At 34.9% G+C, this 18,614-nt stretch overlaps 1 protein-coding gene and 1 long non-coding RNA gene across 6 annotated transcripts in view; one reads left to right on the top strand and one right to left on the bottom strand.

Annotated features, from left to right (window-relative positions):
* LOC128251996 (polypyrimidine tract-binding protein 1) overlaps window positions 1–17,056 on the bottom strand; it is a 151,201-nt gene extending 134,145 nt beyond the window's left edge. For 2 of the 5 annotated variants that reach the window (XM_052979341.1, XM_052979342.1), the window contains exon 1: window positions 16,782–17,056. Coding sequence is in view for 2 of the 5 variants with exons in the window: in XM_052979336.1 (XP_052835296.1) it covers window positions 2,120–2,131 (12 nt within the window). In the remaining 3 variants the exon portion in view is untranslated. Of the gene's footprint in view, window positions 1–2,119; window positions 2,181–10,594; window positions 11,209–16,781 lie in introns of all 5 variants that reach the window. The other 3 variants (XM_052979336.1, XM_052979339.1, XM_052979337.1) reach the window with 3 other exon arrangements.
* Window positions 14,645–15,686, top strand: LOC128252012 (uncharacterized). The gene is made up of 3 exons (XR_008267270.1): window positions 14,645–14,819; window positions 14,887–15,153; window positions 15,214–15,686. It is a non-coding gene; the product is annotated as an uncharacterized LOC128252012 (long non-coding RNA).
* Window positions 17,057–18,614: the final 1,558 nt, after the last annotated feature.

Genomic DNA, 18,614 nt, shown 5'->3' with positions numbered 1-18,614 from the left:
TTATCGGACTTCTATATCTGCAACATATCCACACTATTCTTTATGCACATATCAATATTTAGTTTGTTTTTATTTTTACGTCGCAAATCATTTTTGGTTCGGCGTCAAGAAGTGCATAACTTGGCCACGCGCCAACAAAACGAACCGACCGAAACCCCACCCACGCCAAGTGGCAAGAAACAAGAATACCAAATATTAAGGGGAATATTTGCAAAATATATATTAAAAATCATTTTTTATGAGCAACAAGTGTTAGGATCAAGAGGACAAATTAGCAAACATATTAAAAACTTTATTTTGCTGGACGAAGAGTGCAAATCAAAACTATTTGAAAGACTGAGAGATAAATTCGAATTTTTAAAAATTGTATTTAATAAAAAAAATGAATTTTATAAGAATTTAAATATTTCGATCAAATGATATTTACCCTAAAAAAGGTATATGTACTCTCTTATAGAATCGGTAACAATATATACAACAACAAAAAATCAACATGATTTCCACTAACTATATAATAAATATTAGCAAATTGGGATTATTATGGAATTAAACTACTATTGCAACGGAATCGCATTCTTACATCAAACGGCAAAATAAAATTCAATAATTTTCCTTTCTGTTGGCCGCATCAATCTTCGGACATTTTACCCTACATTATTATGGGCCTTAACAAATAGCGAAGTGTGTGCATGTGTGTGGGTGCTCTATCTGCCATAAATCTATGCCATAATTATGACAATGCATCTATAAAAGTTGTTGCATTGTATATATACCGCAGCCAACAACTTCAGCAACATCTATAAACTCTATTTTGCGGCCGTTTCCGGTGATTTTGCAAAAATGAAACAAATGAATATATAAATTTGTATTCTGGCATGAGAAAATGCGTTCTCAAAGTTTTTCAAGTTAGTTTGAGTAGTTGGGGATAGCTTTGCTCGCCTAAGAAGAGGCGAAAATTTATAGTTGACATTTATTTAATGGGAAATGATCTTTGAAGTCTGCAATTTGTCTTCTTTAGAGAAAACGAACACGTGACCACGAAAAAAAAGCAATAAGAATAAGTTCATCTCATTAGTTTTTAGGTCACTATAAATAACTTGTATTCTTCATTAGGAGTTAGTACTTATTGATTAGAAATTTATGGTTGAATATGATTTGCAGTCGGAAGCTTTACTCCTATATTAAGATACTAACATAATGGCAAGCATCGGGTACCCACAAACTAGCATTTAATTTGAATGGCGAGCACTACCAGTGGACGTATGAAATCATAAGTTTTCATTAGCGCCCAGATTTGCACGGCGAATGAGCCATTAAAACGTCTCCAACCATTGACTTATGACCACCAAGAGGTCCACAGAAAGTCTTTCCAACGCTTTTGGCAGACACACCCAATTATCTGGCAATGTTGTCCTAAGAACAACAAATAAAACAGCCTCTGAACATGAAAAATAAATAAAACAGCCTCTGAACATGAAAAATAAATAAAATCGTAAACATTATTTTTAGCCGGCAGGAGGACGCTAGGGACTGTTGCAACTTTTCCAAAGTGAAGGAAACCCATTTTTGGGAATGCAGAAACATATTCTTATATCTTCAATACACACGAAAGCTCTTTTAAGACGTTTGGTTCGAAAGCACTTCATCTAATGAACTGCCGGCGCACACGAGCATATGCGCAATATGTGAAAATTTAAACTGTATTTACTTCTAATAAAATACAATCGAAAATTCATTTATTTATCTATGGCACGCTGAGAAATTGTAGCGCAAATATTTGCAATTCAATTGCAGCGGCAACAAAATGCACAATACTACGACATGAAACTCAAATCGAAATAAAATGAAATAAAATAAAAATACTTGCCGGCGCTCTGTCGAGGCTTTTGCTTTGGACATGTAATCATAAATTTTCTGGGAATATTTTTGACCATACTGAAAAACAGACAGGAAACGGACTGACGGCAGGCACGCTAATAATATTTATATGCTTTTTTTCGAAAACCAACAAACAAATGTTTCGAATTTTTTCACATTTCGATTTCTGACACTCGATCGCTCATCTACAGCTGGATTGAACTTAAATCTACTTAAGATATTAGGAGTGGTTTTCACTTACAGCTTGACTCATGCTAACAAATGAGTTGCCTTTTAGACCAACCACAAAACAACAAACTTACCTAAAACGAAAAGAACGTATTTTTGGTTTCGTTGAGTTGCAAATTATAAGGATATCCTTAGCCTATTGTATCTATATTTAATGGGTAAGTTAGAACAGTGGGAAAATAGAAAAATACCATAGGCCAGGGCAGAAATCATGCAAACTTCCGTTGCTAGCAGCAATTGGCAAACTTTTTGTAAACCGCTGACCCTATTTATATATTGCTGTTTATTTTCGATTCTCGAATAACAGAGTCATGTTTATTTACACAAGCGAAAGAAGATTTTTTCATGCAAGCGCAAACACAACGTTAAAAGTCGATAGAAAAGTTTTTTAAAAAAAATTAAGCAACTATATAGGTTTATTTAATTAAGCAATTAAGGGCTTAGTAATGAAATATAAAAAATAATTATAATTAGACGGCTATTGAAAATTTTAATGACTAAAGATAATTTTATTGTTTACGAAGTAAATTATTATTACTATAATTTAAAAATCAAAAATTAAAGTTTATATTATATATATAATAGCGGTGATCTTAAATATAATCTACTCCTCAAGTGGATTTATCCTGAACAAACAATAAAGCTTCACAAATTAAATCAAATGGAAGAAAGCAATTCATTTACACCACCAGCAAGCATAAAGCTTTTCGGAAGGTTATTTGCATAATGCAAATTCTACACGTTGTTGATACTCTTGCCGTTCTGTATTTTATGTTTCTTTTCTTTTCTGCTAATAAATCGCTTATCTTATTTGTTGTTATTTACCACCCTCTTTCGTTGTTGTCCAAAAGCAAACACGAATCATCAAAAAGACCACGCACCATACAAAAATTCAAATAGTCTCACAATCTTTATCTTAAATGCTTAGCTTTTCATCGCTCTTGCTCTATTTCCATTAAATGGAACATTGAAATCTGTGCGAAACTTTATTTTTATTGAGCCGCGCCTAATGAGCAAAGTACACTCCAACAATCATAAATTTTAAATTGATAAAAAGTGTAAGGGTAAGATAAAAGCAGAAATTGGGAGTGTTAAAGAAAAAAAACGAATTCTTTGCGTGAGAGACCAGCGGGCAGTTTACATTAACATTATCATAATTTATTTTTGGCTTAGTGAAAGAAATTAGGTTACAACGACTTTTGAAGTTTAGTTGTTGTCTTTTTAAGAACAGTAAATTATAAAAAACAAGAAAGGAAGCAAACTTCGGCAAGCCGAAGTTTATATACCCTTGCAGCTATTGCAAGAATTAAATATTTTTGAAAACATTAAAATTATGATTTACTTGCGTATATGTCTAAAAACATTGAAGCAATGATGATTTGCAGCTCATTATTAGGTAGTTATTTTATATAATTTTATTATTTCTATTGGAGCTATATGATATAGTCGTCCTATTTTGATGAAATTTTAACCGTAATTCTGAAATATTTATCCATTACTATATGTCGAAGAACTTATAGAAAAATTGAAAAACACCAAAGTTATAATTTTTTTTTATTTACTTTTATGATTGTTCCTATGGGAGCTATATGCTATAGTCGTCCGATTTTGATGAAATTTAAACCGTAATTCTGAAATATTTAACCATTACTATATCTCGAAGAACTAAAAAAAAAATTAAAAAACAGAAAAGTTATAATTTTTTTTCATTTATTTTTCCGATTGTTCCTATGGGAGCTATATGCTATAGTCGTCCGATTTTGATAATATTTAAATCATAATTCTGAAATATTAAACCATTACTAAATGTCGAAGAACTAAAAAAAAAATTAAAAAACAGCCAAGTTATAATTTTTATACCCTTGCAGAGGGTATTATAATTTCAGTCAGAAGTTTGCAACGCAGTGAAGGAGACGTTTCCGACCCTATAAAGTATATATATTCTTGATCAGCATCACTAGTAGAGTCGATCTAGCCATGTCCGTCTGTCCGTCCGTCTGTCCGTCCGTCTGTCTGTCCGTCCGTCTGTCCGTCTGTCCGTCTGTCCGTCTGTCCGTCCGTTTATATGCAAACTAGTCTCTCAGTTTTAAAGCTATCTGCATGAAACTTTCCCAAAAGTTGTCTTTCTATTGCAGGTAGTATATAAGTCGGAACGAGCCTGATCGAACGACTATAGCATACAGCTCCCATAGGAACAATCGGAAAAATAAATGAAAAAAAATTATAACTTTGCTGTTTTTTAATTTTTTGTTTAGTTCTTCGACATATAGTAATGGTAAAATATTTCCGATTTACGGTTTAAATTTCATCAAAATCGGACGACTATAGCATATAGCTCCCATAGGAACAATCGGAAAAATAAATGAAAAAAAATTATAACTTTGCTGTTTTTTAATTTTTTGTTTAGTTCTTCGAGATATAGTAATGGTTTAATATTTCAGAATTACGGTTTTAATTTCATCAAAATCGGACGACTATAGCATATAGCTCCCATAGGAACAATCGGAAAAATAAATGAAAAAAAATTATAACTTTTCTGTTTTTTAATTTTTTGTTTAGTTCTTCGACATATAGCAATGTTTAATTATTTCAGAATTATGGTATAAATTTTATCAAAATCGGACGTCTATAGCATATAGCTCCCATAGAAATAATAAAATATATAAAATAACTATCTAATAATTGAGCTGCAAATCATCATAGTTTCAATGTTTTTTTTTAGCACATACTCAAGTAAATCATAATTTAAATGTTTTCAAAAGTATTTAATTAATGCAATAGCTGCAAGGGTATATGAACTTCGGCTTGCCGAAGTTTGCTTTCCTTCTTGTTTTTCATTTATTTTTCCGATTGTTCCTATGGGAGCTATATGCTATAGTCGTCCGATCCGGCTCGCTCCGACTTATATACTACCTGCAATAGAAAGACAACTTTTGGGAAAGTTTCATGCAGATAGCTTAAAAACTGAGAGACTAGTTTGCATATAAACGGACGGACAGACGGACAGACGGACGGACAGACGGACATGGCTAGATCGACTCTACTAGTGATGCTGATCAAGAATATATATACTTTATAGGGTCGGAAACGTCTCCTTCACTGCGTTGCAAACTTCTGACTGAAATTATAATACCCTCTGCAAGGGTATAAAAAAATATAAGAAAAACTTTAATGCAAGGTATTATTGAACATATTATTATATCAAACAAAAACACCAAAAAAACACACTTTAATGTCAATTTAATATCAAATGTTTCCATTCGTAGCGCTTCAGGTTTTTGCCTACACAGGTAATTTTTATCTCAGCGTGACGAATGAAAACATTTAAAAAGTGTATTTATTATTCATTTTTCGTCACAAAATTTGATATCAGATATTTTTATGTTGAAGGTGCAATCGTCACGACTTTTTTACCTCGTTAAGAGGTGTTTTTTGTATGATATCAGAAGTTTTTGTTTGAACTATAGCCAAAGTAGCCCAATATTGTGACCATGGTTTTCACAAAAAAAAAAACTTTTACCAATACTTCAGTACTAATTTTGTTTTAACAAACTATGTTTGACAAGACTTTAGGGCTTAACTAACAAGAAATAAAGCTTCAATAAGTCCAAACTTATATACCCTAACAACTATTCCAAAAATTGAGATTTTTTTAAACAACCATATTTCGATTTTTATGTTTTACAATTAGCTATTTGAAATCGTGGTCTGATTTAAATAAAATTAGAACCGTAATTCTGATACCTTTTTATGACATATATCACTTGTCTTAACCTTTACCAGTACAGAAGTTAAATAAGATAATTGTTCAAAAAGTCGTAGAACAAAAAGAATTCTTAAACAAGTCCTTAAAATTTGTTGAGAAACGATGTAGAAAACTTTTTTATTTTTTAGATATACTGAAAAAAAATTATGTTTTGAATAACTTTTGACGGACTTTTGAGTTTTGAACAGAGCATCGGATCCAGCAATTTGGTGTCATTCGACGCATATTTTGAATATAATTTAAACTGTGTTAAAAAAGTGTAATATTTTACCGCCCTTTCCCCTCAACCAATAAATTTTTCTAAAGTCTTGGTCTGCAATTCTTAATTTAGCGATACCTTTCGATTGTTGTATTACTAGTAGTCTCCTATAGACACGCTCTTGGTGCGCATCGTCACTACATGTACTGTCATCCATTGTGATACCTTACCAATCAGACAGCTATCTACTACAGCTGCCATTTAAAAATTAAATTGGTAACGTATCGTTAATCTTTTTTATATAACTACATAAAATTTAATTTATATTTAATTACATAACTAATTTTTTTTTTTTATTTATATTTCGCGCAGTGTTTAAGCTATTAACATTCACTCGTCCAATTTTTATTTATTTACGCATACCTTGGTCAGGGTAAAAGCGGATGCCGATCGGACTTCGTCACTACATGTACTGTCGTCCATAGTGATAACTGGGCTCTAATCATAGTTCTTAATAGGTAAAGTCATAGCCTTTAGAAGATGCAGATTTGAATTACATATCATACGGTCATTAAAAACAGTAATCACCACCTTGGCATACAGGTGCTCTGAAGATTTGTGAATTTAAGTTACTTTATTCTATATTTCAATCATACTTAAAGGCAGAGTGACTTAACCCTCAACATCCACGTAAATATTTATTTTTCGTTGCCAATGCTCCAATGACTGGTTGCCTACTTGGCACAATTTTTGCATATTTGATTTCCATGACTAAAGCCAAGAACATTGACATTTGACAAAAATAGTGAATAGCAAAAGGACCAGTTTTTATCCCCCAAAATATTTCACCAGAAAAGCTTAGCAGATGAAAGGAGAATTCGGACCATGGCTGGCAGCATGCCGAATTTTGGATGACATCGAGATGAGAAAAATGCCAAATACTTGAGGCACACAATGCAAGAAATCTCAATTATTTAGCGAAACATGTGTTAGCTGTAGCACTACTGCATGCCCGGCAATCCCTCAGATACGCGTGTTATGGGGCGGTAACATTTTCGTTGGGACGAGTGGTTTCCGTCGTGCAAAGCGATGTCAGCAGACAAAGAAATGATATAGCTAGACTAGAAATAACTCGAATCAGTAAATGCCGGGCAAGAAATGTTATTTATTTGAAAAACTCATTTAATTGAAAACTAAATAAATAGTGTGGCAAACAAAACCCAAAAATTAAAAAAAACATGCGAACAGGCAAAAGGCAAAAATCAATCTGCCAATATCAAGATAATATAAGCTTTAAGAACTTATTTAAATAAATGCACAGGCTACAAAGAATTGCATAAAATATCGCAAATTCTCTAGATTTAATTCTTTATTAAAAATGGTAACCAAGACTGACCACAGCATAGTGGGCAAATATGCACATACTTTGTTTGCAAAAGGCAAAAATCAATTTGCCACAGTGAAAATGAAAAAAAAATAGAAATATAAAGATAATATAAACTTTAAGAACTTATTTAAATAAATGCACAGGCTACAAAGAATTTCATAAAATATCGCAAATTCTCTAGATTTAATTCTTTATTAAAAATGCTTCATTCTTTGCACAAAATGGATGGAAAGTAACCAAGACTGACCACAGTATAGTGGGCAAATATGCACATATTTTGTTTGATTTGTAAAGCCAACGTTTTTGCTTTGACCAATCTGCAGTGCATTTTGAAAAGGGTGACGCTTTATCTTCTTTTAAAAATTAGCTATTACCATAAGGAAAGCAAGCTACAACAGTGCCAGGAAGAGCAGGAACCACAACATCAAAACAGTACACGGATAGTTACTCCCAAAGAAAATGCTAAAGCACCAGCAACATGAACAGCAGCAAAACCAGCAACATCATCATAACAAGCAACAGCAATACCAGCAGAAGCAACGAGAGCAAAACTACTGGTAGCAACAGTGCAAAAATTAAATGCAACATATAAAGAGCCGAATTCCGCACCAGACAATAATAAGAACAAATGTAAAAGCAAATGCTTTACGCAGACACAAACAGGGTTTCAAAAAGGCGGAAACAACAAAATAAAAAATGAGCTCAATCCTGGTTGAAAATCCCGACACTTCACAGCCAAGCGGGAAAGGCGAAGGAAAGTCGCGGAAATATTCAGCCAACGCCTAAAAATGCAAGGGTGAAAAACAAAAGCAAAAACTAAACCACTTCTTTTTTGGCACTAGCTGCCGCTGGCAGGATATTAGACGTCGCCTGGCGCGCGAGCAACTTCTCCCTGCCGCTCGGCAACACGAATTGCCTTTTCTATTGAAGTTGTCGTTATCAGCGTTGTCTAGAGCATTTTGCGGCTCTTTGAACCGCTTAAGTGAAATTTAATGATATCTTTACAGGCCAAGAAGGGAGCAGCAACAGGTGTGTCTTTTTTTATGGTGCCTGCTGTTCTGCTAATTAGTTGAACTAAAGTTTGTAATTTTATTGCCTATAGTTGGTCAACAGTTGCAGCGATAGGCCAATCGAAATAAGGTGATTCCTGATGTAAACCAGAACAGTTGCTGCCTGGTAATTTTTAATTTCTTTTGATTCCTAAAAAAAAAAAATTACGAAAAAAAATTAAATTAATTAAAACAGATTCCGAACTAATAAATATTTTCATTATTATTAGTCATCCATATTCAAACAATATTTTGCCAAATTTATATTAATCAGATTAAAAATTGTAATTTAGAAAACAAGTGAACATTAATATGCACAGAGGTAAATTTGCCTAGAATCTACATTGCTTTCGAGCTGGGATCCGTATGCCACATATCTAATGACTTGCTCTAGGTGATGGGTGATGATGATGTCGTCATCGTATGTTTACCACAGTGAACATTGCAATCGGAACATTTTATTTCGTTTAAGAGCAATTGAAATAAATTCTATGGCAAATTACCCGACTGTGAAATGCAAAGAAGCAAACAAGCAAAGGGAACCAGCCCCTCGCAACTCTCAGATTTTTGTCTTGCTCGGCTAATGTCCAAATGCACTTAAAACTGCTGAGGCCATGTAAATGGGTCTTTAGTCTCTCCAGCTCCCTGTCACAAATACCCTCTCTGTTGCCATCCGCACATTTATGTCGCGTTTCATAGTTTGCTTCTGCTCTTGAGGGCTGCTCGGGGAGTTTTCAGCATTTTATTTCTCATCCGAACAGCTGAAATGAAAAACGCGTGGGAGCCGCTTAAAAAACCATAAGAGAGCTAAGTCTGATGATCTGTCATTTGGTGGCTGCTGATGATGTTGGTGGTGATGCAAAATTTATACATTCAAAGCTTGAAAAGTAGTTGAGCTATACGCTACTTTTCTTCGAATTTTATTGTCTTTGTTTATTTTTGCCGATCCGATGATACTAGCAAAAACGATACAAAGCATCAAAATTAGCTTGAAAAGTAGCCGCAACAAAACAAAGAAATTTCAATTAAAAATGTTGGACTTGTTTTCTTATTTTTGAAGAAAATTTGTCCAACAATGAAAATATGTTATGCAAAATTCAAGAATATTATCTGAATGTTTTAGCATTTTTTTAACTTTCTACTTTAAGGAACTGATTTGAAATTTGAACTATGGCATTAACTATGTTACGATGTACAATAAAAGTTTTTACAATGTTTTGCATCAAGATCTTCATTGAAAATTAATTTACTTAGTTCACAAACCCTTGATTGGATTACATTATTGTCCACCAAATTTTTATCGCCATAAGTTTATTGAATAAAGTCAATTATAAAGTCTTATGGGCAAGGACTCATGCAAAATGCAATTGCAATTGTAATACAAACTTTCAGTGCGGAACCTGCTATTCAGCGAAAAATACCGAGAGCAGTAGAATGGGACTGGTAATCTTCTTGTTTTTCAGTCGAGTAAAGCTTGCAGAACCATCCAGAGAAACTCTATTTGGCATGCAAACGAGCTCTAGCCGCTCTGTTCGCGCATAAATGAAACGCAGCCCAGAAATCAAATAAAATATTACAACGCATAAAAAATAGATTCGCAAAAGGCAAGTGATTGCTCTTTTGCAAGCCAAAAGTTATAGGAAATACGCATGGCATATACTTCAGATATTTTTTACAACTTCAAAAATTCATTTTCCATTTTAAAAAAGTCAAACACAACTGCCAAAAGAATGAATTCTTTTTAAACATATGGGCGTAAAATCTATATAAAATCTTTTTTTTACTATATTACACTTTTGTTATAGGTCCAAGGGTTTATAGACAAGCTGTAAAGAATAGTCCCGAGAATGAATGAATTAAAAACCATAATTGAAACGCACTTTCTACATTATGCGACAGAATTTTTTTTAATAGCTGCCACACAATTCCAGGAAGCTCAAGAAGCCAACTCATTGTCAAAGTCAAAATGCATGAATGGATTTATGTGACAGCTGCACCCCCCAACGGATATTTCTGTGTGGCTGGCTAAAACTAAAAGGGAAATGTGTGTAGATTTATGTGATAAGATATGGATCTGATTTACTCACCCACTTTAATGAAACCAACTCATGTGGGGCCGCATTCAGCGCTGACGCCTTCTATAAATTGTGGTTAATGATTTCGGCTCGAAGGCAACGTTTAGTAACGAGGCAAACTATTTTAAAAATTAAAATGTGGTAACTGAGCCATATACGATAGGCAACCCAAAATCAAAACAAAAACTAAAAATAAGTATACTATATCCGATAAAGTTATTTATAGATGGTTATTCTTCTTCTGATAATTTATGAGAGCACAAATTCACTTGAAACCGGGCAATTAATTGGCTGGCAATTCAATGGATATTCCACAGAAATTAAATTCGTTGGTCGAAGCACTCTAATAAATTAGAATTTGACATTCATCTAAGACTTAGGGATTAAGACTTCTCACATTGAATGTCATCAAAACGATTTGATATCTATTTGATTATTTTTCAATATGCATTGTATTTTAATAGACAATATATTCTATGCGCTGTGCTGGCCACTTGGCTAGTTCGAGAGGCACTGACATTGCACACGACACATGTTCGCGACGGTGGTGCTGGTGGTTTGGTGATGTTGGTTTAGTGGTGCTAGTAGCAGTAGTTGTACTAGTAGAAGGAGGAGCGGATGGGTGCCTGTAAGAATCGAAACAGAACAGAACAATTCTCATAAGAGACAAAAGTTTCGTTTATATCAATAAATATCGTACGAGTTCTGGAGTGGTGTTTAATTTATAATTATATAATGCAGGGCATAATCTTGGTAAAGCTTGCGAGAAGAAATTTGGCGCAGATAGGAAGAACAGGCACAGAGATAAGCGGGAGGTTAAAGTGAATCAAAAGATTTATCGCTTTTTTGCAACAATGTGTTGAGATCATTATTAAGCACTCAATCAAGTCGGCGTAGGAAATTGGGAAATATGCAGTATTTGCAACCTTTAAGGCTCACGAAAAGTTTCTTTAGCCGGGTACAGCAGCCAACTTGATGAAGAAGAATACATTTTTAACATGATACAGTGTGTATACATTTATAGAATATTTTGTATGTTGAAAATGGCATTTGAAATTATGGTATAAATGTTTAAAAAAACATTTCAAAAAGCGCACACGCACGATTGGACAGGGCAAACAGGCTAACAAAACGACAGAAAGACATGAAAAAAGATGGAGACAGATAATGTGCAGGAGAAAGAAATAGAAAATTTGGGCTATTAAACCGCTTTTAGGGACAGACAGATTATTATATATTTAGTGGGGGTGAGCCAATAAATAAATAAAACAATAAACAAAGCCGAAAAAGTAGAACAAAAAGTTTCACACCACAACGAGCACATAAAATATATATGTATATATAGTATAGTAGTATATATAGTATAGATAGTATAGTATATATAGTATAGAGTCTGTTGTGGTGTCTCAATTATTTTAATGATTTATTTATATGTTTGATTTTAGGTTTTAGCAATTATGTGTAGAAAACATGTGGAAGGAGACATATCCGACCCTATAAAGTATATATATTTTAATTTTTGGTCTAGTTCTTCGACGTATAGCAATGGTTAAATGTTTCAGATTTATGGTTTAAATTTCATCAAAATCGGACGACAATATCATATAGCTCCCATGGGAACAATAAATATATTTTAAAAACAAATTTGAAAAATTTAACTTTTTTATTATGGAATATTTTTAGCATTTCTTTTTGATTAATTAATAATTTGACAGTTCAAAATTGCGCTTTTAATTTTATTAAAATCGGAAAACGATATCATGTAGCAGTCATAGAAACTATTAAATAATTGAGCTGCAAATCATTACAGCTTCAAGTAAATCATAATTTTAATGTTTTTAAGAATATTTAATATTTGCAAAAGCTGCAAGTGTATATGAACTTCGGCTTGCCGAAGCTTGCTTCCATTCTTGTTTGTGTTGCAATTTATGAAGCTTAATTGGAAAAGTGGCACAAGGGCACTATCCAAGAACCTTAAAGATGTTTTTCCAATCTAACACGCTCTCTTGACACTTCGCCCTCCACCCTAGGCACTATCCAAGAACCTTAAAGATGTTGTTCAAATCTAACACGCTATCTTGACACTTCGCTCTTGTAGGCTAACCAGCAAATTGCACCCCTTATTACACACAAGAATATAACCCCTTTTTTTAGCCCGGCAACCTAAGAAGCTTAAAAAACATCTAGCAGCTGTCGTTTCACTTTCTTATCAATCAAAGGCAAACACACTCGCAGATAGTCGCACACAATCAAATTTATCCGTCCACAAACCGCGTGTGGTATTTAAGTTGTCAAGCTTGTGTTTGACATATACGTGTAGTCTGATAAAAAGTAAAATGGTACACTAAAGTTATGATAATGAATAAAATATTAAAATACTGCAAATTTATAATATATATAGTATATATATTTGATGATAGAATGAGTATCAATACGGCAATCATCAACTCGCTTAATTCATATGTCCGTTAGTGTGTGGGGCATATGCGGTCTATTATGCAGCAAAAATCCCCAATGATGCATGCCCCACACATGCCACAAAATGCCACATAATTTGACAGTCAGAATCATCATGAGGCTCAAGGGCTTTGTTCATTTGCATGCACATCATCGCCTTAACAAATCGACGCATGCCACTCACCCTCCCGAGTAAGCCAAGCAAAACTGATCCATCACACAAAATATTCATAAATATTTGCGCTTTGGTGCCCATCTACTAGATGAATCGAAAATGTGAGGCAAAAGTGTGGCGTGGATGTTTTCCGAAAAGATTTTTTATTCTATCAACCTTTTCCGCGCGAGTGTGTTGATCAACCTTTCATGTTTTACGAGTTTCGTCAGAAAAACCAGTGAAATATCCAAACATAAATAAATCTCTTGTTTGTACGTACATATATTCATATAGTTTTGAGGTTTTCACGGCATCAATCCTAATAATTTCGACCTTCCCGCTAGTTTGTTTTCTTTTTCTATATCTTTGAATTGCCAAATTCAAGGGCCCTAAACCGGTTTCAGTTACCAGACTCACGCACTTTTTCAGAGAACCAAGTTTAAAGAGTAAAGTTGGAAAAAATGAGCATTGTTAATCATTTTCAAGCGAACAATCTCCACCTCGTCTGTCTAAGTTGTGTGTTTTGGGTTACGCATGTGCGTTAGTTAATTTGTATGGCTGCGTTAATTAACCAACGCGAAAAGGCTTTGTGCAGTTGTCCCTGAATTTTGGCCTCCTCGACTGTTCCCTTTCCAGCCATCGGCTGTGATAAACAGACTGTAACAGAAGTATGGAGAGCGCGACAGTCATCGCAGCGCTTGAAAGCACAGATTGGAGAAAAACGCAAATGATAAAATACAAGAGAACTTAGCTCAAAGCAATGCAACAGCACACGAACACAAAATACTGCGCTATTCAAAATGTTGTTTGGTTGTTATCAATTAAAATTATATTACAGCATTTTTTTAGAGAGCTTTTAGCGAGAAAAACACATTGTGTTCAATATGAAAAGGTCTGACATTAATATTTTAAAAAACTTCAATTATCCTAATATTAAACTATCAACAAACTATCAAAACAAAAAGGTTTAGTATTAAAATATATTTATAGTATATATTATATTTTTTTCTGGCGATAGATTTACATTATAAAAATATTTAAAAGTAAAGTTATTATTAGTAACTTAGTTAGCAGTTCAGTGTACTCTCATTGAATGTAGAGTATAAAAATCATATGAATGCAGATACAATCGCAAACACTTAAAAACACGAGGGCGAAGCCCGAAACTCCGAAAATTTGTGCTCAAGGTCAGGCCCGTTGAAATTTCGAAACTGGGCATTCAACTTGATAATTTATGAAACGCGTTTGGGTATAACTACGAGTTGGGAAGGGTACGCGCACAACAACACAGGCCCAAGACCAAAAATATAACAAAACAAGAACCGAGGCAAAACGCGCAAGCGTGGCCCCAGAACTTTTCGCATTGGCGAAGGGGAGACGGCAAATATGGAGCAGGGAGACGTCTCTGTCTGCCAGAACGATCCAATCCATTGATCGAGATAGCTCTCAGTCCGGATTTATTCTCGGGGCAGTTTGTAAGGGGTTTGGGTGACCATCATAAATTTTCCCCTGACGATTTGATTGCTGCTGTTTTGGCTTTTTTGTATATTTCAAATAGTCATTTTAGTCGCTTCATCCCCAGCGAAGTTCTTTCAACCCAGTGACTCAGATTGGATAGCAGTACAGGTAAAACGTGTTTCAGTTTTCGGTTCTGTTTTGTTTTTAATGTGTTTTTATTGCGGCACGCATTCAGCCTTGGCAGTGAAACAAATGAATTTTAACGCGGATTGTAAATTCTGTTATCTAGAAAAGGCAAACGAGACATTCGCAGCTGCAAAATTTTTTTTAAATATCTGATAAGCGTAGCTAAAAAAACGCTCTGATAGCTACTTATGAGCACACAGAAAACTACAGAGCAACATGGCACTTATTGGCAGGAATCCTATTCAAGAATATTAGCTGTTTCTGGTTGCACTCACTTCTACCTGTTACTCACTTTGGCTCACTTTACCCCTGACTGGTAAAACAATTTCCATTTAAAATGTAATAAATTGAAAACCGCTTTGAATATTTCTCACAGGGCCTTAAACACACGCGACTTTTATCGGAGTGATAATAATTTAAGGCAGGGCAGTAGGTGGCAGGCGAATGGGCGGTGGGTTCAGGGCTGACAACTGTTAATCAACAAATTGATGACGGAACGCAGCACATGCGGGTGCTACATTTCATTTACTTTCGATTTTGCACGATGCGTTGGGAGAGCACAAACAAAAGTACATAGGTGGAACAGTGGCTGTCGAAGGAGGGAGGCGGAAGAGGGGGCGTGGCAGGCGCAAACTGGCGTCGACGACAATTGGAGACCGCACTCGAAGCCCAGGCCAGACGCTAATTTGATATTTTAATGGCTTTTTGTTTGCAAATTACGCTCGACTCGACGTCGCCTGCACTTCCCCCGCTGCCCCTCGTACCTACTCTCCCATGCCGAAGCACTCTTTAAATGAGTCGTTTGAGTCTAAAATAACGGCGCTAGTTGTGCGGCACTGGATCCATGTGTATTTTTGCGTTAACTTATATTTTGAAACAAGAGAGTGCATTTCGATCGCAGTGAGTAGGTGGCATAAAACGTCAGACAAAAGGAATAGTTAAAAATTATGTACAGGCGTTAAGGTTCATTAATGGTTGACCAACCAGACGGAAAAAAATTCCTAAAGTTGTATGGATTAGTTAAATTTAAATACTTAATTGGCTATTTAGTTTTAGCTTTATACAAATATTAACAAGTAATTTTTGATCCCTTGAAACATATTTTCATTTCGTAAAATCCAGGAACCAATATACGAATATAATTGTTTAAAATTTAAAAGGGTTGTCTAAAATTCAATAGCCCCATAAATATAAATAACCAACATAGTTTGTTAAATTTGCAAATAATTTATCACTTATTCAAATAGAAGAACACTCTTTAAAAAATACTTTAATATTTTTTATAAGGCATTAAGCCGACCGCTCACAAAAATCAGCAAATTGGGAGCACTCATATTAAACCGCGAGTGAAATGAAACCAAATGAACAGCTCTAGATCCCAATTCCTAGTTCACCATGGGAACCTAACCCAAGCCGCAGGCGAAATGTCGGCTCAAAATGTCAACAAAATGAAAAACCTACATGGAGCAACAGTCAAAGTCAGGTGTACGAATGTGTGGTCAAAACCACAAAACCAAAGCGAAGCAAAGCAAAGCGACCAGAATAGCGATGGGAGGGGGAAAGAGGATAACAGTTCCAAAATTATGAAAATTACATTGGGCATGCCAATGAGTCAGCGAAATTATGCAAAAGAAGTGGCGGTGAATTATCCGAGTTAAAATGCAAACGCAGGAAGTGAACAAAGAGAATAGATAAACTACACGTGAAAAACAATTAAAATTTTGAAATGCAGGACAAATACATCGTATTTTAAAGACAGAGAGGGAGTTATAAAGTGGTGCGTGGGCGGCCGCAGGTAAAAAAAAAGCACGATTGTCCGAATTTGAAAACGAGCAGTCCAGAGTGTAAAGCAGTAATGATAAAAAAGTATTAATAAACAGATGGGTAAAATAATAGGTAAAAACTAAACATGCAAGCGAAACTGTGGAAGAGTGAGAGACTTACAAATCAGTAAGCAGGAGGCAGCAACTTGCTCTTTTCAGTGAATCTTCTTATTCGTTCAATTTCTTATTCAGTTTAAACGTAAAACGGAGAAAACGCGGTATAGTATGTTTCATACACTTTGAAAATTTAGACACGATTTAGGAAAGACCCCAGGCTTTGGGGGCTTGGCAAATAAAATATGTAATCCCTGCAACTTTCGACACACATATAATGAAATTGAGTATAAAACGTTTTTGAAAACTCGAGAATCGGCCGGCAAACAATGGTAACATATTTTAAATGTTATGTATATGACATCTTTTAAATTAAAACATAAGAAAGTGTGAGAGCAATTTAATTAATTTTAGAAATCTTAATAATTTTATATTTAATTGCAGCATTTACTGTGTGCTAATTAGCCTTGGTTTATTATTTCTTGGACTTATAGCATTATTTTTGCAATTAATTTTTATAAATCGAATCCGTGTTGGAAACTTTCTAAATATACTAAAATCCAATAATAAATTGAAAGACTAGGTATTATTTGGCATTTTAAATTAAAAAATGTTTTCGGAATTTAAGCACACATTTAAAATACAAGTTTTTAATTTCTTCACTTGTTTTGCCCTCAAGAACATTAAACATTTGCAATTTGTTTGTTTCGTTTTGCGTTTAATTTTTGTAATCCGTGTTATACTGAAACAAGAAGATCGCACAAAAACACCACGATTAAAGTGGACCGAGTAATTTTGTTATGCCGCGGAATCCTGTCCCCTTACCAGGTGTTTGCACCACCGAACGGTAATACACCGGGAAGGATTTTCTTGAAACAACGAAGCACGCGAAGAAGGAGCAAAGATGAACACAAAAAGCTAAAACTAATGGAACGGGACCGAAACGAAGCACAAAAAAAGAGTAGTTTCCGAATGTCAAATTGAAACTGGGTATACAGGCGGCATTTCCACTCCCAGTGACATAAAACGCAAATCCGGCGTTAATTGCGCACGTTTCTTCCCACGAATTCGTCAGCTGCTCGTTTGGCGGCAAGAGCTTTGTTTGCGCACCTCCTTTGTGCTTTTATTCGTCGATGATTCGGGCACGCGAAACGCAGTTTTAGTTGATTCGTTTAACTTTTAGAGCAGAGCACTCACGCAAATGCAAAACAGCCGATCGCTGATTATTTATTGATTTTAATTCCTGACTGCACTTGCATTCACCACTACGATTAAAGACTCGAACCGCTCACTTTTCGCTGGCAACAAAAACAAATGATCGCTAGAGGTGGAGAAACATCGATGCCAACATCGCTGTCAGCGATGTTTTCAAAGCATCGGTTTCATCGATGTTTGGCGGGGCAACACCGATGATCTCCCATCTCTACTCTGCCGCGCTGCCCACTATCCATCGTTCGTTAACATAACTGAACTAACATAGGAATGTAAGGAAATCCACGATTTAACATTGCCGTTACAAAATCGACGATTTTGAATTTCGAACTTTGAACAAAACTGATCAGGTTTGTGGATTCCGGCTAAATCATCGAGGACAGTTTTGGAGATGGCGCTTTTTTGACTTGCTCTCTGTTTCGGTTGGCTGGGCAACATGTAAATTGAAAGTAGAAAATAAATTTAATTTTTTCGACTACAAAAACAAATGATCGCGTTCGGCTAGGGGTGGAAAAAATTCAAGATGCGTTTGATACATCGATTGCCGGCAACGACTATCGCTGTTCTCTGGCACTGGTGCTTTTTTTCTCTCCTCTCTATCGACTCTCTTACCCGTTAAGTTAGCGGTTAACCGTTTATATCAGTTTGTCCACCCACTTAACTCTAAAAGTAAACTTTATCGTTGATT

The sequence above is a fragment of the Drosophila gunungcola genome, chromosome 3R (assembly GCF_025200985.1).
Source record: "Drosophila gunungcola strain Sukarami chromosome 3R, Dgunungcola_SK_2, whole genome shotgun sequence".
In the NCBI taxonomy this organism is placed as follows: domain Eukaryota; kingdom Metazoa; phylum Arthropoda; class Insecta; order Diptera; family Drosophilidae; genus Drosophila; species Drosophila gunungcola.
The sequence above is the reverse complement of the archived record's forward strand: the minus strand, read 5'-3'. Positions and strand labels throughout refer to the sequence as shown.